At 50.0% G+C, this 27,304-nt stretch overlaps 1 protein-coding gene across 1 annotated transcript; it reads right to left on the bottom strand.

Annotated features, from left to right (window-relative positions):
* Positions 1-640: 640 nt before the first annotated feature.
* Positions 641-25,746, bottom strand: LOC137311121 (E3 ubiquitin/ISG15 ligase TRIM25-like). The gene is made up of 8 exons (XM_067978490.1): positions 25,670-25,746; positions 18,913-19,624; positions 18,000-18,095; positions 17,069-17,299; positions 16,564-16,586; positions 13,387-13,520; positions 5,423-5,561; positions 641-4,185 (listed from the first exon to the last, which is right to left on the bottom strand). Exons 2-8 carry the CDS (start codon positions 19,471-19,473, stop codon positions 3,672-3,674), a joined length of 1,698 nt encoding a protein of 565 aa, XP_067834591.1. The 5' UTR covers positions 19,474-19,624; positions 25,670-25,746; the 3' UTR covers positions 641-3,671.
* Positions 25,747-27,304: the final 1,558 nt, after the last annotated feature.

Here is a 27,304-nt window from a genome sequence, read left to right as displayed (position 1 = left end):
AAGAAAGTTTTAGGTAGGAATTTCCACTTCCCATTTGATCAAGATTATTATCCGACCAGAACAAAAGCCATTTTTATTTTGGGATACAATCCCTTCACCGTATGTTCTCCATTCACCTAAACTCAGCTGGTTAAGAGGGTGATAAGACATTGGATTAATGTCCTCCCACTTGGTATCTGAAACCATCAGCAAGGCAGAGCACCAGGACCCAGTGGAACACGGTCAGCATGGAGGGCATTAGGCTTATTCAGTACATCAGCTCAAAACACACTGTTGTTCCTTTTCCCACTCTCTCTCTTTCCCGTGGTTTAAAACAAGTTGATACGACAGCATCTGATGTTCACAACAGCTTCTCACAGACTTTCAAGGCCTCACCGCTGTCTTATCTTTAACCGTCTCGACAGTCTGCTGAATAAGACTTTTCCAATGTGACCAACCTTCCCAGCATGCTGCCTTGAACAGTCAGTTTAACAGTTCCTTTGTTGAATTAATACTTTTAACCAAACTCAGCTCCTTTAGCAGGTAATTAATAACTGGGATTGAAAAGTCCAAAATCCTTCAGTCTCCCTTCAACTGAGTGTGACCGATCGAACAACTGACTTTAAATCATTCAATGAATCTGAATTGCACTCACCACAGATAAGGTTAAGAATTGTTGTTACAAGAAGTTCAATCACCGTGACATCGACACAAAAGTTCATTCAAATACGACAAATGAAAGAAAAGTGTTCCAATCATAACAAGCTGAATAATAACAAAAAGTATAGACATGATTTTCAACCAAGGGTGCTGTCCCACATTATAGACGACCTCCCACCATTCATGATTCCCAAGGGTAGAGGTCCCCTTTTCAATCTCAGCATTACGTTGTTTCATGTGCACTGTCATAGAGTCACAGAGTTATACAGCACGGATAGAGGCCCTTCGGCCCATCGTGTCCGCGCCGGCCATCAGCCCTGTCTACTCTAATCCCATATTCCAGCATTTGGTCCGTAGCCTTGTATGCTATGGCATTTCAAGTGCTCATCCAAATGCTTCTTGAATGTTGTGAGGGTTCCTGCCTCCACAACCCTTTCAGGCAGTGAGTTCCAGACTCCAACCACCCTCTGGGTGAAAAAGTTCTTTCTCAAATCCCCTCTAAACCTCCCGCCTTTTACCTTGAATCTATGTCCCCTTGTTATAGAACCCTCAACGAAGGGAAAAAGCTCCTTAGTATCCATAACTACCATGGTGAGATTTGAACTCTTGTTCTGTGAATTATTAGTCCAGGCCTCTAGACTATAGTCCAGTAACATAACCACTACACCACTGTCAGTCTATCAATATTAGGGGTTTTAAACTGCAGAAGTAATCTAAGAAAGTGGTTTCCCTTCTTACTTCTCAGTCTCAATCTTCAACAGCCCCTCCCTCCCCCTCCTTTGTGGGATCCTGGGGGCCTTATCCAAGGTCCTCATCTTGTTAGCATCACAGACCGATCTCCAGCCATTTGCTCTTCTAATCTAAGTTTCATTTGGTTAATATTACACATCATGATAGAGACAAAGAAAATCATAATACATTGTACAGAAAACTACAGAAACTCAGCTCCCCCAAATACTCCCATATTATCAAGAAATCTTGGACTTCAAAGATCCTCCAGCTCCCCTCTTTCCCATTATCCATCTTGTGGATAATTCAGGCTAAGTATTATTTCTCCCCGGCCCTCAGTTGTCCCAATTTCATTGTTAACTCAAAGAAACCCAACCCTGAATTCTGGAAATCCAAATTCTCTGTCCCTCTTTACATTAATGTCAATCCCTCTGACAGGTAGCAGTGTGTTTAACTCGATCCTGATTGTTTCATTAACTGGTCGGTTTATGGAGTTTGTGTCAGTGCTTTGATTAAAAAAAGTTCAGATCAGTAGTGACCCAGTAGATGTCCTCACTCTCCTGAGCACATTAACCATTTCATGTAGTGATGTTGTCAACGTGACTGAGCGTGTCTGAGACCCGTTCTTCAGTGCATCTTCATCATGCATTCCACATACGAGTTGCCTCACACGCAACATATCACATTTACACACAGCGGTTTCCCAAAATCATCCCAAACGTGACATCAAATACAAACCATTCCTGCACTTTCAGTCTGTCTTATCAACAGATCGGGGGGTGTCTGGAGGTCTTTGCTTATCTCCCCCTGCACGGTCCCGATGTCTCGGGTAGTGGCCAGGTTATAAAATATTCTTCTCACTGTTCAGTATAAGCAAGGACACAACCATCTCCAAGAGAAAGCTGTCAATGAACTATTCTTAACTCCCCTTCCCTGACTTTCACTGGATTGTGCATTGATCCCTGATTGATGTCCTTTGGGGGTTGTTCCCAGGTGATCTTTGTTTCTCACCGGTCACTCACACATCTTTTTCCCGACCCGCTGGTTTTGGTCATCACAAAATGTCCCATTATCACCCATGGTCACCTGGGACACTGATTGTGGACCCCAATTGGTGGGGCAATTTTCCTGTTTATACCTCACACACTCAGTCACTTCCTCGTGTCTAATGAAGTTAAACATCCCATAATATTACCATTTCATGTTGGTCGTGAGCCCTGGAGGAACCTTACTGTCCAATAAACTAAAAATCATTACCCCATAAACCATAGATTAAAAGTTCCCAGTCTGGTCCAATCTATCAATACATTGACTTAGTTTAGGACAGATGTGTTACCCCCCTGGGCAGTCCCAGAAGCTCTCAGCGATGCCCAGGAGACCCCAGGGGTGGAATTAGTCTCTGGTGTTAGTGCAACATGGGCGATAGTGAATGGACAGCCCATTTTACACCCCGCACGATTTTCCTTTCCACTGAAGTCAGTGTAACTCGGGCTGTCGATTCACCATCGCTGTTTTGAGCTACGGCCAAAGAACAATTTCAACCCCAGCCTCAGATTTTCAGAGCAGCTCTTTAAAGGGACCGTGATCTGTCACTACCATCATTCACGACTGAGATTAATACAGTCACACCTGTCACTACTATCATTCACTACTGAGGTTAATAGTCACACCTGTCACTACTATCATTCACTACTGAGATTAATAGTCACACCTGTCACCACTATCATTCACTACTGAGATTAATGCAGTCACACCTGTCACTATTATCATTCACTACTGAGATTAATACAGTCACACTGGCCATTGCTACAATTCACTGCTGAGATTAATACAGTCACACCTGCCGTTACTATCATTCACTACAATTATGGAACTAAAGTAGTAAAATTCTACAACTGAAGTAGACAATCAATTGTAACACCACGAATTACAAGCAAACTCACGTAAAGTTACTATTTTTAGTGTTAGTGACAGACCCGCACAAAGAAAAGCACAAAGGCCCCACGGATCCTTAAAAGCAGCAAAGCTCTGAGCTCCTGACATCGTCAGAGGGGCAGACCCAGGAGTGACATCATCAGAGGGGCAGACCCGGGAGTGACAAAATCAGAGGGGGCAGGCCCGGGAGTGACATCATCAGAGGGGCAGACCCGGGAGTGACATCATCAGAGGGGGCAGGCCCGGGAGTGACATCATCAGAGGGGGCAGGCCCGGGAGTGACACCATCACAGCCTGCTACCCAGGAAATGATATCACCTCAGGATCCAGAAACTGAAAGTGATGTCATCAAGTCTCAGATATCAGGATTAATTTAACAGTTTTAGGGATTTATTCCTACAATAAAATGCTGGAAACACGGGTTCAGTGAATGTGGTTTGAAATGTGTGTAAATGTCTCAGTGAGTCAGTGACCCGGTGAAATGACAGAGTCCCGGCCTCGTAGTCTAACTGAACTCGGATCCTGATGTTAGACGGGATCGGTGGGAGGCAAATGTCCCGGGAATTGTGACCGGCTGTGAGAGAACCATAATGAACATATAAACACCAGGATTTACTGCTGTTCCCAAGATAAGAGATTCCCCCCTTCCTCTCTACACTCCCACACACAATCCCTATTCCCCAGAGATTCCCATTAGTCTCCACATCCCAGGAATGGGATCCTGAGGAGAAACTCTGGGAGCAGAGGACTTGGGGATAGTCTTTAAACCTTTCTGGGTGAGGTGGGTAGGGCTGTTTCCGTTCAGTCCATGTTACTGATCTCCGATCATCAGACAGAACCAAGTTCCAGTTTGCTGTCCTTGGAGCCAGGCTTATCGGTGACCTTTGCCCTAGAGAGGGGAGAAGAGATTGGTCAGACAGGGTTATTCCACTCAGATCAATGATTGACAGCTGCAGGGTGGGAGTGTCAGTATTTCCCAGACAGTGTCAGCCCCATATTACCTCTTAGACTGGATTCATCCCATGTTAAATCAATGGCCTTCAATCAGAATCCCTGTTAAATAGCAGTGTGTGGGTCCCAGTGCTGCACACTCAGTGCAAACACTGCAGTGGAGACACACAGTAGCAGTCAGTTTAATCACACAAGCCCCTGGCACTGTGCTCACGTTCTCCCAGACACAATGGAGGGGATTCACCGGCACACAACACATCCCACAGTTCCAGCCCCACAATCTCAGCACCAGCTGTACTGGGAACACACAGCTCACAGGAGTGTGCCCTGGGCTCTCTCCCTCCTGTTACTGTCCCATCCTGAATACAGGAGTGTGCCCTGGGCTCTCTCCCTCCTGTTACTGTCCTATCCTGAACACAGGAGTGTGCCCTGGGCTCTCTCCCTCCTGTTACTGTCCTATCCTGAATACAGGAGTGTGCCCTGGGCTCTCTCCCTCCTGTTCCTGTTCCATCCTGAATACAGGAGTGTGTCCTGGGCACTCTCCCTCCTGTTACTGTTCCATCCTGAATACAGGAGTGTGCCCTGGGCTCTCTCTCCTGTTACTGTTCCATCCTGAATTCAGGAGTGTGCCCTGGGCTCTCTCCCTCTTGTTACTGTCCCATCCTGAATTCAGGAGTGTGCCCTGGGCTCTCTGCCTCCTGTTACTGTTCCATCCTGAATTCAGGAGTGTGCCCTGGGCTCTCTCCCTCCTGTTACTGTTCCATCCTGAATACAGGAGTGTGCCCTGGGCTCTCTCCCTCCTGTTACTGTTCCATCCTGAATACAGGAGTGTGCCCTGGGCTCTCTCCCTCCTGTTACTGTCCCATCCTGCCCACAGCTTGATTAGAGCCTCCATCAGTTTACAAACAGTACCGCGGATTCACCTGAGAATTCGGATGAATCTTATGTCCCGTCGGTTAGTCCCTGTTCACTGTGAGTTCCCCAGGACCCCCCTCCAGCCCTGTGTCTGAGACTCGGACCAATTCCGAGTTGTGGAGAGGAAAGAGGTGCGGGAACTCGACCCTCGAATCCTCTGAGCTAAACCCTGACTGAAGAAACACCAGAGAAAAACAAAGAGTTGAACAGAAATGAATCACTGCCCCCGTGATCCTTGTGTAAGATTATAAACAGACCTTGGGATATTCCCGCTCTTCCCGTGATCCCAGTCGACAGCTGGAGGACGTTCCCTGGGACAGGGGCTGCTCCAGAGGAGCTGTGTGGGGGAGGAGTTACATTCGATGGGCCACTGTATTCGGTGGAAGCTGGCACTGTAAACAAAGCACACGGTGATTGGGAATTGTGACCCAGCGAGGTCCAGCCTCCTTCATATTACTGGATGATGGGGTTATATAGTCTTTACATTTCTCTGTAATTAAATATTAGCAGATCCCCCGTGGCATTGCTCACACTCAGCGGGCCAGGCAGCATCTGTGGAGAGAACAAACAAGACCATGCTTCGGGCGTTGACCCTTTCATACGTCGGGGTCAAAGTTCCTCGGGGGTTCCGCAGGGTCACTGCCATTTCCAGGGGTTCCCTCTGCCCACCCCTTACAAGGCCACTGATGGCGAGGGTGCAGAGCCTGAGACAGGGACTCAGTACCCCAGGATATCCCACTGTGTTTGGCCCTGCCAGGACCCAGACAATCAGCGGAGGCCGGTTCAGTGAGTGAGTCGAGGTGTACCGGTCTCCCGAGGGGCAAACGTGTACCCCTGAAGAAAAGGCCCACGGCCTGAGCAACCCCAGCCCAGGGGCGGGCGGGCAAGGCAGGAGTGGTCTGGGCACCCACTGGCCACGTGTAAATTCGGAGCCTCGCTGACCTCGCAAACTCCAGCAGGAGCAGGAGGGCCGGGATCTCCACCCACTGATTCCCATATCTGGGTATTTCTGGAATGGGTGGGTGGGTTTCTGAAGTGCCTGGTGTTACACTGGAAGCTGTTGTTTCTCTAGACACCTGCTGCCTGTTCGAAGCAGACCGGATTGTTTGAGCCAGTAATTAAGGTCAGAGCTTGTGGAGTCTGGGGACAAGCAGCAGAATGGATCGCAAGGAATCAGTTTGGGTCAAGATAAGAAATAGTAAAGGCAAGAAGTCACTTGTGGGAGTAGGTTGTAGGCCCCCTAACAATAACCACACTGTAGGACAGGGTATACAGGAAGAAATAATGGGGGCTTGTGAGAAAGGAACAGTGATAATCCTGGGTGATTTTTATCTACATATAGATTGGAAGAATCTGATTGGCAAAGGCAGCCTGGAAGATGAGTTCAGAGTGCTTTCGGGACAGTTTCTTCGAGCAGCACAATCAGAGAGCAGGCTACTCTAGATCTGGTAATGTGTAATGAGACAGGATTAATTACTGACCTCATTGTAAAGGAGCCTCACAATATGGTTGAATTTCGCATTCAGTTTGAGGGAGAGAAGAGTAAGATGGTATCAAATTGATAGAAAAGCATACAATTCCGTGAAGATTAGTGGCAGGTCAGAAGACTGGACAGAATATAAAAAACAGCAAAGAATGACAAAGAATAATAAGGAGGGAGAAATTAGAGTACGAGAGAAAGCTACCTAGAAATATAAAAAGTTAGTAAGAGTTTCTACACGTATTTAAAAAGGAAAAGAGTAACTAAAGTAAGCGTTGGTCCTCTAGAGAGAGAGTCTGGGGAATTAATAATGGAGAATAAGGAAATAACGGATGAATTGAACAGATATTTTGCGTCCGTCTTCACTGTAGAGGATACAAATAACATGCCAGAAATAACTGTGAATCAAGAGGTGAAAGGGAGGAAGGAACTTAAAACATTTACAATCACCAGGGAAAGGGTTCTGAAAAAATTATTAGAACTAAAAGCTGACAAGTCCCCAGGTCCTGATGGACTTCATCCCAGGGTCTTAAAAGAAATGGCTGCAGAGATAGTAGAAGCATTGGTATTAATTTTCCAAAATTCCCTAGATTCTGGAAGGGTCCCATCAGATTGGAAAATAGCAAATGTAACTCCTCTATTCAAGAAAGGAGGGAGACAGAAAGCAGGAAACGACAGGCCAGTTAGCTTAACATCTGTCATCGGGAAAATGCTAGAATCTATTATTAAAGAGGTTATAGCAGGGCACTTAGAAAATCTCAATGCAATCAGGCAGAGTCAACATGGCTTTGTGAAAGGGAAATCGTGTTTGACTAATTTATTAGAGTTCTTTGAGGAAGTTACAAGCAACGTGGATAAAGGGGATCCTGTGGATGTGGTGTACTTGGATTTCCAGAAGGCTTTTGACAAGGTGCCACATCAAATGCTACTACACAAAATAAGAGCTCATGGTGTAGGGGGTAACATATTAGCATGGATAAAGGATTGGTTAGCTAACAGGAAACAGAGAGTAGGCATAAATGGGTCATTTTCAGGTTGGCAAGATGTAACGAGTGGAGTGCCACAGGGATCAGTGCTGGGGCCACAACTATTTACAATCTATATCAATGACTTGGATGAAGGGACTGAATGTATGGTTGCTAAATTTGCTGATGACACAAAGGTAGGTAGGAAAGTAAGTTGTGAAGAGGATATAAGGAGTCTGCAAAGGAATATAGATAGGTTAAGTGAGTGGGCAAAAATTTGGCAGATGGAGAATAATGTGGGAAAATGTAAACTTGTCCACTTTGGCAGGAGGAATAGAAAAGCAGTATATTATTTAAATGGATAGAGATTGCAGAACTCTGAGGTACAGAGGGATCTGGGTGTCCTAGTACATGAATCACAAAAAGTTAGTATGCAGGTACAGCAAGTGATTAGGAAGGCAAATGGAATGTTGTCATTTATTGCAAGGGGAATGGAATATAAAAGTAGAGATGTTTTGCTAAAGTTGTAAAGGGCATTGGTGAGACCACATCTAGAATACTGTGTGCAGTTTTGGTCTCCTTATTTAAGAAAGGATATAATTGCTTCGGAGGCAGTTCAGAGAAGGTTCACTCGACTGATTCCTGGGATGAGGGGGTTATCTTATGAGGAAAGGTTGGACAAGTTGGGCCTGTATACACTGGAGTTTAGAAGAATGAGAGGTGATCTTATTGAAACATATAAGATCCTGAGGGGACTAGAAGGGGTAGATGCAAAGAGGATGTTTGTGGGAGAGACAAGAACTAGGGGCTTCAGTTTAAAAATAAGGGGTCTCCCATTTAAGGCAAAGATGAGGAGAAACTTTTTCTCTCAGAGGGTCGTGAGTCTGTGGAACTCCCTTCCCCAGAGAGCGGTGGAGGCAGGGTCATTGAATATTTTTAAGGCTGAGTTCGATAGATTCCTGATTAACAAGGGAGTCAAAGGTTATAGTAGGTAGACGGGAAATGATCTTATCAAATGGCACAGCAGGCTCGAGGGGCCAAATGGCCTACTCCTGCTCTTAATTCATATGTTCGTATGTTCAAGCTATCTACAAAACAGAAAGTAGTGCTAAAGGTAGTTACTCAGACCGGCAAAAGGTGGGAAGCGGTGTTCCACAAGGATCGGTTCTGGGACCACTGTTGTTCACCATTTACATGATCTGGACTCGGGAATTGGAAGTACAATTTCTAAATTTGCGGATGACACCAAATTGGGGGGTATAGTTAGTATGGCCGTAAAAAATGCAAATCAAGCACCGGGGTTCATTTCTAGAGGAATAAAATTGAAAAGCAGTCTCGAACCTTGGTTAGACTACACTTGGAATACTGTGAATAGTTCTGGTCTCCATATTACAAAAAGTATATTGAGGCACTGGAGGTGGTGATAAAAAAGATTCAGAAGGATGATACCAGAACTGAGAGGATATACTTATCAGGAAAGGCTGAACAGGCTGGAGCTCTTTTCTCTCGAAAAGAGAAGGCTGAGGGGTGACCTGATAGAGGTCTTTAAAATAATGATAGGGTTTGAAAGGGTCGACATCGGGAAAATGTTTCCACTTGTGGAAAGTGGAAAAAGTGGAAAGTACAGCCTAACCAGGGTTCTGTACAAGTTTAACATAACTTCTTTGCTTTTCAATTCTATCCCTCCAGAAATGAACCCCAGTGCTTGGCTTGCCTTTTTCATGATCTTATTAACCTGTGTCGCTACTTTTAGTGATTTGTGTATCTGTATCCCCAGATCCCTCTGCTCCTCTATCCCATTTAGACTCTTATTATCCAAGCAGTATGTGGCCTCCTTATTCTTCAATGCACCACCTCACACTTATCTACATTGAAATTCATTTGCCAATTACATGCCCATTCTGCAACTTTATTAATGCCCTCTTGCATTTTGTCACATTCTTCCTCAGTATTATCCATACCCTCCAATTTGGTGTCATCCACAAATTTTGAAATTGTACTTCTGATTCTGAATCCAAATCGTTAAAGTAAACAGTCAACAACGGTGGTCCCAGCACCGATCTCCGGGGTACACCACTTCCCAACTTTACCCAGTCTGAGTCACGACCCTTAACCCCGATTCTCTGTTTTCTCTTCTGTAGTCAGCTTGCTATCCATTCTGCTACCTATCCCCTGACTCCACATGCTCTGACCTTAGACCTGAGTCTACAATGCAGCACCTTATCGAAGGCCTTTTGAAAATGTGGAACTTGCTACCACTTGGAGTAGTTGAGGCAAATAGCATGGATGCATTTATGGGAAGCTAGATAAGTACATGAGGGAGAAAGGGATAGAAGGATATGTTGATAAGGTGAGATGAAGAGGGGAGGGAGGAGGCTCGTGTGGAGCATAAACACCGGCCTGGACCTGTTGGTCTGAATGGCCTGTTTCTGTGCTGTAATTTCTATGTAATTAATCAGATCAGAGGATAGTGAGTTTGTGAGAGTGGTCAGTGTCCCTGGGCATGATTTTAAATGGGAAAAACGGGTGGGTTGGGGCAGGGCAGCAGTAACAATTTTAAAAATCTAAAACCTGCCCACTTCTGGTTTTCATGGAGGTGGGACGAGGGGCGGGTGAGCCACCCCCTCTCAGGAGGCGGGTCGGTCAGTAAAAGCTTTCAAGGAGGCTGCGGGCCTCCATTTTGACAGATTTTTTGTATTTAACCCCTGGGGGCCAGGATTCCCGGGTCTTCTACTTCACACCATGTGAGAGGAGGCGAGAAGGTCCAGATCAACAGGTAAGTGCCTTTATAGCACAGCTTGTGGGCCTGGAGGAGCAGGAGTGCTTCCCCTAGCAAGCTTACCTGCTGTGGCCCCCCACCCCCAAACAATCTCCGAACCCCCTATGATCTCCAACCCCCGTGGTGACGCCTGACCCCGACCCCCGCCGATGACCAACCCCTCACCCCCTATATTGATTGAGCCCCCACCCCGATGAACCCCGGGTTTCCTATCAGGAATTCCCCCCCCCCCGCCGTTAAAATCATGCCCCATGTGTCAGTATTATCATCTCCTGGTATTGCAGGTGCTGGGTGTCATTGCCGATTGACATGGTTGCTGCCACTGTGTGGTTTGTGCTGATTCTGATTGACAGTTCTAGTAACGACCCAGCTGGGGGGGAAGTGTGACAGCTGCTGCTGTTTGCTTTAATTCACCTGTGTACTGTTTAACCCCACGTTACAGCACTGAGCTCTGTGGAGACTGAAGCACCAGTTATAAGGACTCGGAGAAAAGGGCAGCAAATATTCAGGTGCAGCAAGCAGTTTGGAAGGCGAATGGTATGTTGGCCTTTATTGCAAGAGGATTTGAGTACAGGAGCAGGGATGTCTTATTGCCGTTATACAGGGCCTTGTTGAGACCACATCTGGAGTATTGTGTGCAGTTTTGGTCTCCTTGTCTGAGGAAGGATGTCCTTGCCATGGAGGGAGTGCAACGAAGGTTTACCAGACTGATTCCTGGGATGGCAGGACTGACGTATGAGGAGAGATTGGGTCGTCTAGGCCTATATTCACTCGAGTTAGAAGAATGAGAGGTGATCTCATCGAAACATATAAAATTCTAACAGGACTGGACAGACTAGATGCAGGGAGGATGTTCCCGATGGCTGGGGAGTCCAGAGCCAGGGGTCATAGTTTCAGAATACGGGGTATGCCATTTAGAACCGAGATGAGGAGAAATTTCTTCACTCAGAGGGTGGTGAACCTGTGGAATTCTCTACCACAGGAGGCAGTGGAGGCCAAGTCATTAGATGTATTCAAGAAGGAGATACATTCCTTAATGCTAAAGGGATCAAGGGATACGGGAAAAAAGCTGGAACAGGGTACTGAGTTAGACGATCAGCCATGATTATTTTGAATGGCGGAGCAGGCCTGAAGGGCCGAATGACCTACTCTTGTTCCTAGGTTCGAAGTTTCTATTCTAAAACACTTATTCTGTTGGACCCAGGAAGCCAGTCACTGTGTGGAAGCAAGCTAAGTCCTGTTTTGTCATCTCATCCACTGAATTGCTCTTGCTTCTGTATAGTTTTGCTTCTTGATAAATACTAATTATTGCTTTTCACTGCACAGAGAACAAAACAGACCAAATGCGTATTGTGTGGAGTGCCACATAATAGGCTTATCAGCAAAATTGAAGCCCATGGAATAAAAGGGGCAGTGGCAGCATGGATAGGAAATTGGCTAAGTGATTTGAAGCAGAATAGTGGTGAACGGTTGTTTTTCGGACTGGAGGGAGATGCTCGGTGGTGTTCTCCAGGAGTCGATACTAGGACCACTGCTTTTTTGGATAGATAATAATGACTTAGACTTGGATGAACAGGGCACAATTTCAAAATTTGCAGATGATACAGAACTTGGAAGTATAGTAAACAGTGAGGAGGATAGTGATAGATTCAAGAGGACATAGACAGGCTGGTGGAATGGGCGGACACATGTTCGATGAAATTTAATGCAGAGAAGTGTGAAGTGATACATTTTGGGAGGGAGAACGAGGAGAGGCAATATAAACTAAATGGTACAACTCTAAAAGGGGTGCAGGAACAGAGAGACCTGGGGGTATATGTGCATAAATCTTTGAAGGTGGCAGGACAGGCTGAGAAAGCAGTTAAAAAAGCATTTGGGATTCTGGGCTCTATAAATGGAGGCATATAGTACAAAAGCATGAAAGTTATGTTGAACTTTTATAAAACACTGGTTCGGCCACAATTGGAGTATTGTGTCCAATTCTGGGCACTGCACCTTAGGAAGGCCTTGGAAAGGGTGCGGAAAAGATTTACTAGAATGGTTCCAGGGATGAGGGACTTCAGTTACATGGATAGACTGGAAAAGCTGGGGTTGTTCTCCTTAGAGCAGAGAAGGTTGAGAGGGGATTTGATAGGAGCATTCAAAATCATGACGGGTTCAGATAAAGTAAATAAAGAGAAACTGTCCCCATTGGTGGAAGGGTCGAAAACCAGAGGACACAGATTTAAGGTGATTGGCAAAAGAACCAAAGGCGATATGAGGAAAAACTTTTTTATGCAGCGAGTAGTTATGATCTGGAATGCGCTGCCCGAGGGGGTGGTGGAGGCAGATTCAATCATGGCTTTCAAAAAAGAATTGGATCAGTATTTGAAGGGAAAAAATTTGCAGGGCAACAGGGAAAGAGCGGGGGATGGGATGAACAGGATTGTTCTGACAAAGAGCCGGCACAGGCTCGATGGGCCGAATGGCCTCCTTCTGTGCTGTAACGATTCTGTGACCAGACAGCACAGGTGTGACAGACCCTAACACAGTGAAAGTGAAGGGGCAGGTATTACAGTCGGTGAAACCTACAGGAAAAAACAGATCAGTCAAGTATTAGAGAGTGGAACAGATAGGGCGGGTATTAAAGGGAATGGAATAGAGAGTCACAGTAATACAGAGAGTGAAACAGACAGGGCAGGGATGGGAACAATTCAATAAATAAATCCTTTTGATGCCAACTGTGGGAACAGTCAATGTTCCTTAAATCAGTCAGTATCAGAAGCTCCATTGATTTCAATCTCTCTCTCGATCTGTTTATGTTTATGATTGTGTATTTATTGATTGTGTCCATGTGACAGGGCGTGTGTGTCTGTGTGAGTCTCTGTGACAGGGCGTGTGTGTCTGTGTCTTTGTAAGTTACTGAATTATTTTGGATATTCCCAGCTGTCTGAACACAACTTTCCCGACCTGCTCTCAGTCCCTTATATTGGAGAAAAGCTGCACGTTCTTACCAATGATTCCCAATATGTCTGAGTGATACTTTCCCGATCCATTCAGCCTCTTCTGGATAAGTTGAGATATATTGGACAGGTTCAGGGTGAGCGCTGGAACATCTGGGTCTGTGACTCTCTGAGTCTCAGTCACTCTGGAATAAAAGAGGAGAGAATGTTTTTATCAGTGGGGACATTTCAGATCAGAAACCCAAAGGGGAACGAGTGATCAGTGCAACAACCTGCACCCCTTCTAATGCTCGTACTGAGACCCCGCAGCAACCCATCCTGAAAATGGCAGAATCCCGGGATTTGCAGTCTCCCTGCATTCACACTGATCTCCACACGTGCAGTGGGATCCTGGTTTGCTGCCACTTCAGCTCAGTTTGTGATTTTCAAAGCCGTCTGTGTTCAGTCCAGTTTCTCTGTACTGGAGCCCTCATCTTTCCATTATTAATAATTATTATCCCGAGGGTCTCCAGTCTGTGCTCCCCCCTCTCTGCAGGAACACACTCTCTGCAATCATATGAAGTGAGGAGAGGAGAAGGAACAGCCTCCCAGGGACCTGGGATCGGTGGGATTCCCTCACAGAGGGTCCAGTCACACTGACATTACTGGGACATTTCAGCACTCACTCATTTTTCTGTTAGTGAATAGAATGAGCCAATCACAACACATTTTACTGTCAATCTGACACTGGGACCTGCCCCTCTCCTCGTTTCTCCATGGTCTGGTTGATAGAACAAGCCAATCACACAGCACTCACTGACCCAATGGAATGAAGCTGTCACTGACACACATGGAGCCTTTAGGAAGCCTCGGTTAGATACAGGTCACTGCAGGTTTCTCTCTCTCTCACTTCCTGTCTAACAGGTTCCTCAGAAACATGACACACTTGACATCAAGGCAGCACCTGACCGAGTGTGGCACCAAGGAGCCCTCGTAAAATTGAAGTCAATGGGAATCAGGGGGAAAAATCTCCAGTGGTTGGAGTCATACTTAGCACAAAGGAAGATGGCAGTGGTTGTTGGAGGCCAATCATCTCAGCCCCAGGACATTGCTGCAGGAGTTCCTCAGGGCAGTGTCCTAGGCCCAACAATCTTCAGCTGCTTCATCAATGACCGTTCTTCCATCATAAGGTCAGAAATGGGGATGTTCGCTGATGATTGTACTGTGTTCAGTTCCACTCGCAACCCCTCCGATAATGAAGCAGTCCGTGCCCGCATGCAGCAAGACCTGGACAACATTCAGGCTTAGGCTGATAACTGGCAAGTAACGTTCGCGCTAAACAATTGCCAGAGAATGATCATCTCCAACAAGAGAGAGTCTAACCACCTCCCCTTGACATTCAACGGAACTACCATCGCTGAATCTCCCACCATCAACATCCTGGGGGTCACCACTGACCAGAAACTTAACTGGACCAGTCACATAAATACTGTGGCTACGAGAGCAGGTCAGGGGCTGGGTATTCTGCGGCGAGTGACTCACCTCCTAACTCCCCAAGGCCTTTCCACCATCGACAAAGCACAAGTCAGGAGTGTGATGGAATACTCTCCACTTGCCTGGATGACTGCAGCTCCAACAACACTCAAGAATCTCGACACCATCCAGGACAAAGCAGCCCGCTTGATTGGCACCCCATCCACCACCCTAAAAGTTCACTCCCTTCACCACCAGCGCACCATGGCTGCAGAGTGTACCATCTACAGGATGCACTGCAGCAACTCGCCAAGGCTTCTTCGACAGCACCTCCCAAACACGCGACCTCTACCACCTAGAAGGACAAGGGCAGCAGGCACATGGGAACAACACCACCTGCACGTTCCCCTCCAAGTCACACACCATTCCGACTTGGAAATATATCACCGTTCCTTCATCGTCGCTGGGTCAAAATCCTGGAACTCCCTTCCAAACAGCACTGTGGGAGAACCGTCACCACACGGACTGTAGCGGTTCAAGAAGGCGGCTCACCACCACCTTCTCAAGGGGCAATTAGGGATGGGCAATAAATGCCGGCCTTCCCAGCGACGCCCACATCCCATGAACTAATAAGAAAAAGAACAGCCCATGTCACTCAATAACAACAACTTGCATTTTATACAGTGCCTTTAAAGTAGTAAAATATTCCAAAGTGCTTCACAGGAGCATTTTCAGACAAAATCTGACACCGAGCCACATAAGCATATTTTAGGAGAGGTGACCAAAAGTTTGGTCAAAGAGGTAGGTTTTAAAGAGCGTCTTAAAGGAGAGAGAGGGAGAGAGGCGGAAAGGTTTGGGGAGGGAATTCAAGAGCTCAGGGCCTCGTCAGCTGAAGGCATGGCCGCCAATGGTGGGGCACAGGAAATCGGGGATGCAGAGATCTTGCAGGGTTGTCGGGCTGGAGGAGGTTACAGGGATTGGGAGGGACGAGGCCATGGAGAATTTGAACACAAGGATAATAATTTTAAATTCGAGGCGTTGCTGGACCAAGAGTCAATGTCGGTCAGTGAGCAGAGGGTGATGGGTGAACGGGACTTGGTGCGAGTTAGGATACGGGTAGCAGAGTTTTGAATCAGCTGAAGTTCATGGCGGGTGGAAGATGGGAGACCGGCCAGGAGAGGATTGGAAAAGTCGAGTCCAGAGGTAACAATAGCATGGATGAGGGTTTCAGCAGCAGATGCTGAGACAGGTGATATTATGGGGTGGAAGTAGGAGGTCTTGGTGATGGAGAGGAAATGGGGTCGGAGGCTCAGCTCAGGGTCAAATAGAAGGCCGAGGTTGGGAACAGTCTGGTTCAGACTCAGACAGTGGCCAGGGAGGGGGATGGAGTCGGTGACTAGGGAACGGAGTTTGTGGTGGGGACCGAAGACAATGGCTTCGAACTTCCCAATATTTAATTGGAGGAAATTTCAGCTCATTCAATACTGGATGTCGGACAAGCAGCGTAACAAATCAGATGCTGTGGAGGGGTCGAGAGAGGTGGTGGTGAGGTAGAGCTGGGGGTCGTCAGTGTACATGTGGAATCTCCCATTTCCCACAGGCTGCCTGAGCCAATAACCCCTCAAACCACAGTGAAACATCACTCAATATTCCCACCATTTGAAAGCACCTTATCTGGGAAGGTTTCCAAGCGGTGATTCTACTTTCACTCTTCTCCCAGATACAGGGGAAGGTTCCCTATCAGCAGCAGGTACTGTATGACTGAGAGGAACTTACCTGGAAAGGAGCTGCTTCGAGTTCTGTGAATAAAGAGAGGAGATCAAATCAGTCAACGAACAAATCAACACCCAATGGAACCAAAGGGTGAATTTGGGATTGAGAGTAAAGAGTTCAGTGTACAACAGTAGGTGGGGCCAGTCACAGGAATGGGCAATAATCCCACATTTCACTGCACTCCATCCTGGGGCAGCACCAACACTCCGAGGGCAGGGCCGAGGGGGCAGCGCCAACACTCCGAGGGCAGGGCCGAGGGGGCAGCGCCAACACTCCGAGGGCAGGGCCGAGGGGGCAGCGCCAACACTCCGAGGGCAGGGCCGAGGGGGCAGCGCCAACACTCCGAGGGCAGGGCCGAGGGGGCAGCGCCAACACTCCGAGGGCAGGGCCGAGGGGGCAGCGCCAATGCTGGGACCCACCAACAATCTTCAAACAATTCAGCCCTCTCACCAGCCTCACAGAAACGCCCCATTCCCCAGACATGGCCCTGTTTATATTGAAGATGTACCTGAATAAAGGAGAGATGGTCCCTCTGTACCAGATTCTGGATTTCTCCATCTATTAATGTAATCTGTTCCATCCTCTTGTTTAATGCTTCAGAACAGCTTCTAATCTGAGAGAGAGCTCGGAGCCCCTCCTCATCGATCAGTTTCAGTGCGTATTCTTCATCTTCTTCCAGCTGTCTCCTCCATTCAGAGAAGCTCTTCGATAGCTTTCCTTTCAGCTCATTGATTCGTGTCTGAAACCCAAACCAGCTCTCATTACAAACGGCCCTTCCACACAGCTCTTACCCTGAGCACACGGCACTTTCCAGGGACGGGACAGTTTGTTTCGATCACTACTCGATCACCATTAAAGATAGACAAGCAGTGGGAGAGGGTCTACTGGGAGAGAAAACAGAGTTTAACGAGTGTTGCCTTGAGCCTTGAGTTTAATAGAAAGAGCACTGTATTTAGACTGTGTATGGCACTGCCACCTGGTCCATCCACAACTGGAGTGATGGGTCCAGTTTTGGTGCCCACACCTGGTGAAGGAGATTGAGACTCTGGAGAGGACGGTGGCCAGAATGACACGTAGTCTGATGGATTTTAGTTCTGAAGATCGGCTCCAAGAGGGAGGGCGATTTAGAGAAAGGCAGTCCGAGAGGGACATGATTGAGGTTTTTAAAATGATCGAGGGATTATTGGACTCACTCGTTGGGTGAGGTACTTGAGATGGATCGGGATGGTGGGACTAGAGGGCCTGTGTATAAAATCCATAGGCACAGAGTTAGGTTAGACCCCAGAGTCCTCGATCTCTGGAACAGACTCCCTGAACATGTCGGGGGTATGGAGTCACTCCCACCCTTTAAAAGGGAGCTGGGGAGGAATTTCCCAGAGTTTGTCCTGAATTGTCTGCAGGTTCCAGAGTAAATCCAGGTCCAGTCCCACTTTACCCACCTTTATTTCAGCTTCTGATCTCTCCAAGTCTCGCTGTTTGCTGGAACATTTCTGCTGGACTCTCCGAAGCCTCTCGATTTCTCTCTCCAATTCTTCCTGTAAAGGCAATTGGAAAGTGTTCAAAAGGGACTCAAACTGGAATGTAAAAGGGAAATGATTCCGTTCCAGGAGTGACCCCACTGGGAGTGGACAGAAAGTGGTTTGGGGGATTCTCAGGGTCTGGGCCCTGAGCAGAAATATTCCCTTCTGTGGCTCTCAGTAAAGAGGCGCTCCCTGCCCTGTATAAACTGAGGAACCACACACACACCGGCTTCTTTTCACACTGACTCACCGTGTGCTGCATTTTCACACGGACTCAGCTCCTCCATTTCCAGGAATCAGCCGAGGGGAAAGGGAGACAGACTAAGTCACACCAGCATTTCTCAAACACCAATTCCCTCTTGTTGTGAGAAACAGTTTCTCCCCCCAGCCCCTGAGTCTCCCCCCGTGGGTGTCCCTCACTCCCCCCACCGGTGATGGTCCTCTCCCTGCTGGTCAGATGGCAGAATACCCCAGTGTTACACAGGGCTACAACATGCTCTGCTCTGCAGCCCTCTGCCATGGAGTGCCAGTTCTCACAGGTGCCCACTCAGTGAATTACTGAGCTCTACAGTGCCCTCACCAGGAGGGGCTGAGTGTGGGTGAGGGGCAGTCACCCTGGGCCACTCTCACACCCTCCCAGTGCCCACCCTGTTCTCTCAGACAGACTGTAAGAGAAAGGGGAGGGAGCAAATCTCACTGACCAAAAACAAACAGCTGTAAACCCAGACCCTGGGCTAAATCAGCACTGTCTGCAATCAGTTCTAATTAATGTTGGTCATTAACAGGAAAACTCTCCCTCACTGTATTTAATATCAGGAATTGTGTCACTCACCTTAATTGCAGCTTGTGCCTGATCCAGGCTCAGCAGTGTGTGGGAATTATGTTTCCCTGTTATTGTACAGGAAACACACACACACTCTGCATCATCTTTACAGTAGAATTCAAGGACCTTCTTATGATCAAGGCACTGCCTCTCTGTAAGATCAGCCACAGGTTCGATTAGGGTGTGTCCACTGAAGGTCTTGTTCAGAAGATGTAGTTTTAAGTGAAGGGAGCAAAGAGATGTTTTACATTTCAGACATGTCTTGACAGCTGGGGATGGATTCTCGATGCAGTACTCACACAAGACACGGGCTGAATCAGCAGGAGGCTGTGACTGGTTGTATTTTTCCACAATATTACACAGCGTGAAGTTTCTCTTCAGGTTGGGCCTGGGATTGAATTTCTGGCGACACTGAGGACACTCAAACCCTTCTGGGCCTGGTGTCTGGGCCCAAACTCCCTCAATACATTTCAAACAGAAACTGTGCTGACAGGACAACACCACCGGGTCCTGGTACACCTGGAGACACACAGCACAGGTTAATTCATCCTCGAAAGCTCCGGGCTCCATTCCTACAGCACCTGAAGCAGCTTTCACACAGCACAAGAGAGAGCGAGGAACCAGAGCAGGAAGTGAAATTCTTGTAAACACTCGGCGCAGGGAGTGACGATGTTCGTTTCATTTCCTGATTGACTCTGTCTGAAGATTAACTCTTTCAGGCCTGCAGCAGCAGTTCAGAAACAAAATCAGAAACACAAGATTACAATTTTTTTTCAGTGAGATCTTTGGGAGAGACGGTTTTCCTTATTATTGTGAGGCCTTTGCTATTGGCGGGCCTGAGACTTGGGGTGGGTGTAGCTCTCTGGAGAATGGCGATACCATCTTCACCGGTGCTGGGACCCAGCAGGACGTATGCAGGCGTTGCCTCGGCAGCTGCTCCCGCTGTTCCTTCTGCTCCTGCTGGGCCGGCACCTTTCCGCCTCATCACGAGGAGGCATGGGGTGAAGAGTTACACTCACCCCAACATGACCATTGAGGCCTGCGTTAAGGCCATGGCCGAGGTTGGCGGCCCCTCGGCCATCGTCGCGGCCTCAAAAATGTACCGGAAGGCAGTGTTCTTCCTGAGGTCCGAGCGGGCAGTGTCCCTGGCCCTTAGTAAGGGGCTCACAGTGGGCGGGACCTTCCTGCCGGTGGACCCGCTGGAGGCCACCGCGCAGCGACTCATTTTGTCCCATGTACTGCCCTTCCTGTTGGACGAGCCGCTCCTCCCCCACCTACGTCAACTGGGGGAGGTGAGGTCGGGGGTAACGCCGCTCCCGCTCGGCCTCAGCGAGAACAGCCTCCGGCACGTTTACTCCTTCTGGCGCCAGGCCTTCGCGAAGCCGGCGTGGGAGGTCACGGAGGGGGGCTTTCATGCCCTGTATGAGGCGACCGCCTACTACGTCTTTTGGATGGCAGAGGGTGGGCAGTGCCATGCCTGTAAGGAGGTGGGGCACCGAAGAAAGAACTGCCTCGTCTCCCAGGCCGTCAAAACAGCTAAGGCGGCCGAGGCTGGTGCTGCCACCACTTCCCCCACAACCCCGCCCCCGCCTCGGGAGAAGAAACTGCGCGGGCGGAGGTTGCTGTCAAGGCCTCCACCTGGGGGGAAGGGGGACACCCTCACCCGAAAAAAAGGCACGGAGGAAACACAAACATCTGGAGGCCGTTCCCCGGGACACTGGACAATGTAGTGAGCCCGAGGCTGCGATCGTGGCCACAGCCGTGTCAGAGCCCGGGCAGATCATTGATCCGGAGGGAGTGGAGGAAGGGGCCCGGCAGACATGGAGCTCCCCCACCCTCCGGAACAAAAAGTCACCGCTCCTTGGAAGCGGAGGGGAACCCTGCAAAGGGACGGCCCCCCGTGGAAGGGGAGTCGGCGCCTGTCGCGGATCCTGCAGCCCCCCCAACCATTTCACACCATCGGGGAGAGTCGTCCACCTCTCGGGGGGAGAAGACTGAGCCCGTGCCTCCCGGGGGGGATGGGGGGACCCTGCCTATAGGAGGGGTCGCGGATCCGGGCATGGAGGAAGGTATACCATTCACCGGGTCGGGCGTCCTGGGTGCCGGGGTGGGCGAGGCCGATGAGGCTGAGTTCGCCCGCCCGCGGCTCGACATCTCCCAGGACCTGCTCGACCTGGTGGGTGATTTTAATAAAAACGCCCCACCTGCCGGGTCGGTTGGTGGCGGTGTGGGTGGGGGGAGCCCCTTCTCCCAGTCTAAAGGCACGGTGCCGGGTGAGTTGGGGGAGCTGGAGTTTACTTACTCCCCGGTTTCCCCTTACCAGAGTTACACCGCTCGGAGACTGGGGGGATCCCCGCCCGCTGCCACCCTCTGACCCGGACCCCCCGGAGGAGCCCGGGGAGGACTCCTCTGCCGTCGATCCTGGGGGTAGGATCGGGACAGAGGTGGGGCCGGCCGGTGCGGCCGTTCTGTTCTCTGCACCCTGTGCGGGGGGGAGGGTCGGCCGCGGGCGACGACAACCCAGAGGAGGACGGGGACTCGATGGTGGGCACTGGGGACGATTTGGAGTCCATCGCCAGCGAGATGGTGGACACCCTCGTGCCCTCTACCGAGTCTCCCCTCTTCCCCGTCGAGGAACTCCAGGAGTTTGTGGCCGGTTGCCACCGTCGTCACGATGGTGTCCGGCTGGCCCTCGACCGTTGGTCGGAGCCGGCGCTGCTGATCTGTTCGGTTCGGGCCGCCATCACAACCATGGCCGCGGGAAAAGATGGCGGCGTGGTCGGGCTGCGCTGGCTCAGGTATCTCCTCGCTGGGTTGTTGAGGGAGTGGCGGTCGACTAGCGGCCCCGCTCCCTCGCACGCTAGGGGTCGGTAGTAGGTTGCGCTAGGCTCTTGTCATGGAGATAGCCATAGCCAGCCTCAACATTAACGGTGGCAGAAACGCCCGCCGTAGATTTGACAAGTTCTCTGTCCTCCGGGACGGGAAGTATGCGGTGTGCTTTCTGCAAGAAACCCACACCGTTCCGGGAGATGAGGCCACGTGGATCCTGGAATGGGGAGGGGGGGGTTCTACTTGAGTCACCTCGCCAGCACTTCGAGCGGGGTGGCCATCTTGTTGGCCCCGACTTTTCAGCCGGAGATGTTGGGGGTCAAGGAGCCGGTGCCAGGCCGCTTGCTCCACGTTGCCCTTCGCCGCGGGGACGTGCCGCTTCACCTGGTGGACGTGTACGCCCCCCATTCCGGAGCTGAGCAAGCGAGCTTCTTTGAAGAAGTGTCCACTTACCTGCACTCCGTCGATGCCGGCGAGTGCATTGTCCTTGTGGGGGGGGGGTTTCAACCGTACCCTCGAGGCGAGGGACCGCCACGGTCCCCTGCACTGCCGGTTAGCGGCGGAGAAGTTGAGGGACCTGGTCGGGTCCTTCGACTTGGTGGACGTCTGGTGGAATCTCCATCCCGACTCCAGCCAATTCACCTTTGTGAGGGCCGGAGGGCAGAGCTCCAGAATTGACCGCCTGTACGTTTCGCGGGCGTACGCCTCCTGCGTCCGTCAGCCTCCATACGGCCGGTGCCATGCTCAGACCACACCTGGTGTGGATGGAGCTCGCTCTGTTCCGTGCTCGGGCGGGGTCCGCGTACTGGCACTTTAACAACCGGCTGCTGGAGGACGCGCGGTTCCGGGACTCATTCTGTCGATTCTGGACCGACTGGAGAAGGAAGCAGGGAGGCTTCTCCTCCTTGAGGCCATGGTGGGACGTGGGCAAGGCTCACGTCTGTCTCCTCTGTCAAGCGTACGCGAGGGGGTCGACCAAGAGGCGGGAGTCCAAGGTCAGGCGGTTAGAGCAGGAGGTGCTTGGCCTGGAGTCCCGTCTCGGTCAGGCCGCCGAGGATCCGGCTCTGCGGCGGGCGTAGGAAGAGAAGAAGGACGCTCTGAAGGACCTGCAACTGGTCGGATCCTGAGGAGCGTACGTGAGGTCGCGGCTCCAGCTCCTTCGGGACCTGGACCTTGGCTCCCCCTTCTTCTACTCACGGCGGGGGGCCCGTAAGCAGCTCCATACGCTGCTGGCCGACGACGGGTCCCTCATCTCGGACCCGGAGCGGGTCAGTGCCCGGGCACGGTCCTACTACGAGGCTCTGTTCTCTCCGGATCTGTCCAGTGAGGAGGCGCGCAGAGTTATGTGGGAGGACCTGCCGAAGGTCAGCCTGGAGGGCGCCGACCGGCTGGACGCTCCGCTAAGTCTGGCGGAGCTGACCGGCGCCCTCCACCAGCTCTCAAGGGGGAAATCCCCAGGGCTGGACAGGCTGACCGTGGAGTTCCTCTGGGCCTTCTGGGACATCCTGGGGGGCGACTACACGCGGGTCCTGGGGGAAAGTCTGGCGACCGGGGAGATGCCCCTATCGTGGCGCAGGGCAGTCGTTGTCCTGCTGCCGAAGGGGGATCTCCGTCACCTTAAAAACTGGCGCCCAGTCTCCCTCCTCAGCACGGATTATAAGGTCTTTGCCAAGGCGATGTCTGCTCGCCTTGGCACCGTGCTGGCCCACATGATCCACCCCGACCAGTCCTACACGGTCCTGGGCCGGAGAATCCACGATAACATCCACCTGGTCCAGGACCTGATCCACCATTCCCAGAGGGCTGGTCTGTCGGTCACCTTCCTTTCCCTGGATCAGGAGAAGGCGTTCGACAGGGTTGATCACGAGTACTTATTCGGGACTCTGCGCGCTTTCGGGTTCGGGTCGCATTTCGTCGCCCGGATCCGACTTCTGTACGCCGCCGCAGAGTGTCTGATTAAGGTTAACGGATCCTTGACGGCGCCCCTTCGTTTCGGGAGAGGAGTGTGTCAGGGGTGCCCCATGTCCGGCCAATTATACACCGTCTGCGTGGAGCCTTTCCTGCGCCTCCTGCGGAAGAGGCTGTCGGGACTGGCTCTGCGCAAGCCGGGCGTGGAGGTCGTCCTTTCAGCTTACGCCGACGACGTGCTCCTCGTGGTCACGGATCCCGTTGACTTGCGGAGGATGCGTGAGTGCCAAAAGGTGTTCTCTGCCGCGTCCTCCGCAAGGATCAACTGGGAGAAATGTTCCGGACTCCTGGTGGGTCAGTGGCAGGTGGACTCCCTGCCGGAGGAGCTACAGCCTTTTGCCTGGAGCACCACGTACCTCCGGTACCTGGGAGTCTACCTTAGCCCTGCCGAGGAAGCCTGGCCGGCGAACTGGCAAGAGCTGGAGGCCAAAGTCACCGCTTGCCTAGGGTGGCGGCCGTCCTGCAGGAGCCGCTGCTCAGGAATCCGTTCCTCCGCGGTGTTGGCTTCGGCGGCTCGCGGCTGACGGAGTGAAGGGCCCTGGCCGGTACGGTAACCCGAGTCAGGGACGTCCTGGATGGCGGAGGGGCGGGCTGGATGGTGCCGGGGACACTGGCAGCACGGATGTCCTTGCGGTGTGTCCGGCACGCGGCCGCCACCATCCGGGCGTTGAAAGCGGCACTCGGCCCTGACTCCACTCGGGTTGTGGAGGAGGCTCAAGCGTGTGGAGCCATCCTGTCCGATCTGACCCCCGTTCGGACGGAATTCCTCATCGGCGTCAGGCCCCGAAACCTCCCTCGGGGGGCTGTGCCTCACAACTTGAGCCGTCTCTCGGAAATTGCCTCCGTGCCATTTCACTCTGTGCGGAGGGATTTCCTGAACAGGCTGCTCCTGCACACTCTCCACATCCTCGCCCTCGTCCCTCGCCCGGACACGCCCTGGCGTACCATCCTGCCGTCCGGCGGAGGCGGGGGTCCCCAGTGGAGGGCTCTCTACTCGGGGATCCTCCCGTGTACCATTGGGGATCTGGGGTGGAGAGTCTTGCACGGAGCAGTCGCGACCAACAGGCGGTTAAGCCATTTCACGGACTCCCAGGCCGCCTGCAATTTCTGCGGCCTGGACGAGTCCGTGTTTCATTTGTTCACAGGGTGTGGGAGGCTGCAGCCCCTGTTCCACTATTTAAGGGGGCTGCTCCTCAAGTTCTGGCTGCACTTCAGTCCCACGCTCCTGATCTCTGGCCGCCCGGTGAGGGGGGCGGGGAGGTCGGTGGACGTCCTCGTGGGCCTGTCCAAGGTGGCTATCCACGGGTCCAGGTTAGACGCGGCCCGTGGGGGCGGTCGCTCCGACTGTCTGCCTCTCTCCCGCGGAATTCCCTGTGCCCGGGTGGCCCTGGAGAGGGAGCACGCGGTGTCTGCCGGTCCGCTCCAGGCTTTCCGCGACCGGTGGGCACCGCAGGGACCGGAGGGCATCCTGGACCAGAATAATAAAATTATAATTTAATACTTATTTAGGGTTTTTTGTTTTTTCTGCACGTAAACACCCCCTAAAGCCCCCTTCTTATAAAAGGAGGGCCGAAAACACTAAAAGAAATCAAGGCCCTTGTGACTGAAGTGAAGAAGAAGCCTTTCCCCTGGGCCGGTCCTGCGGGGCCAGCTTGGCTCAGGTGAGGTGATCCTGGGTCTGAGTCTGTAACCGAGGGCGACACTGGGCCCGGAGCGACTGAAGAGCCGCCGGGCTCCAGGTTTCCCCATCACTGACTGGGAAGATCGAGGATAATTTCAGCATTTGATCCTCCGGCAAATCCACCGCTTGTTTTGATCGAAATTTATAAAGATTCAAATCAAAGTGAGAATCAAAAGTGAGTGAAAGCGGCGATGTTCCAGAAATGGAGGAACTGAACTCAGCGAGTGGAAAGGTTCAAAAAACAGCGTTTAGTTTCACACTTTATCACAAATTAAACTATTTACTCACAATTAACGACATTAACCGTCAGCGCACAACTTTCAGCGCGGGCCCGCCACCCGCGCGCTCCCGCTCGCCCCGCCCCCCCGCGCGCTCCCGCTCGCCCGCCCCCCCGCGCGCTCCCGCTCGCCCCGCCCCCGCGCGCTCCCGACCTCTCCCCGCCCCCGCGCGCTCCCGCTCCCCCCCCGCGCCGCCATCGAGCAGCGGACTGTGATCAGGGGGAGAGCGGGAATATTCCCAGGTTTGTTTATAATCTTCAACCGGGATCAGGAATTTCTATTTAACCCTTTATTTGTTGATTTGACCCTTTATTTGTTGATTTGACCCTTTATTTGTTGATTTGACCCTTTATTTGATGATTTGATCCTTTATTTGATGATTTGACCCTTTATTTGTTGATTTGATCCTTTATTTGATGATTTGACCCTTTATTTGATGATTTGACCCTTTATTTGATGATTTGACCCTTTATTTGTTGATTTGACCCTTTATTTGTTGATTTGACCCTTTATTTGTTGATTTGATCCTTTATTTGATGATTTGACCCTTTATTTGATGATTTGACCCTTTATTTGTTGATTTGACCCTTTATTTGTTGATTTGACCCTTTATTTGTTGATTTGATCCTTTATTTGATGATTTGACCCTTTATTTGATGATTTGACCCTTTATTTGATGATTTGACCCTTTATTTGTTGATTTGACCCTTTATTTGTTGATTTGACCCTTTATTTGTTGATTTGATCCTTTATTTGATGATTTGACCCTTTATTTGATGATTTGACCCTTTATTTGTTGATTTGACCCTTTATTTGTTGATTTGACCCTTTATTTGATGATTTGACCCTTTATTTGTTGATTTGACCCTTTATTTGTTGATTTGACCCTTTATTTGATGATTTAACCCTTTATTTGTTGATTTGACCCTTTATTTGATGATTTGACCCTTTATTTGTTGATTTGACCCTTTATTTGATGATTTGACCCTTTATTTGTTGATTTGACACTTTATTTGTTGATTTGACACTTTATTTGATGATTTGACCCTTTATTTGTTGATTTGACCCTTTATTTGTTGATTTGACCCTTTATTTGATGATTTGACCCTTTATTTGATGATTTGACCCTTTATTTGATGATTTGACCCTTTATTTGTTGATTTGACCCTTTATTTGATGATTTGACCCTTTATTTGTTGATTTGACCCTTTATTTGTTGATTTGACACTTTATTTGTTGATTTGACACTTTATTTGTTGATTTGATCCTTTATTTGTTGATTTGACACTTTATTTGATGATTTGACCCTTTATTTGTTGATTTGACCCTTTATTTGTTGATTTGAGCCTTTATTTGTTGATTTGAGCCTTTATTTGATTATTTGACCCTTTATTTGATGATTTGACACTTTATTTGATGATTTGACCCTTTATTTGATGATTTGACACTTTATTTGATGATTTGACCCTTTATTTGTTGATTTGACCCTTTATTTGATGATTTGACCCTTTATTTGTTGATTTGACCCTTTATTTGTTGATTTGACACTTTATTTGTTGATTTGACCCTTTATTTGTTGATTTGACACTTTATTTGTTGATTTGACACTTTATTTGTTGATTTGACCCTTTATTTGTTGATTTGA

Source organism: Heptranchias perlo, unplaced genomic scaffold, assembly GCF_035084215.1.
Source record: "Heptranchias perlo isolate sHepPer1 unplaced genomic scaffold, sHepPer1.hap1 HAP1_SCAFFOLD_301, whole genome shotgun sequence".
In the NCBI taxonomy this organism is placed as follows: domain Eukaryota; kingdom Metazoa; phylum Chordata; class Chondrichthyes; order Hexanchiformes; family Hexanchidae; genus Heptranchias; species Heptranchias perlo.
This window is presented reverse-complemented; position numbering and strand designations above follow the sequence as displayed.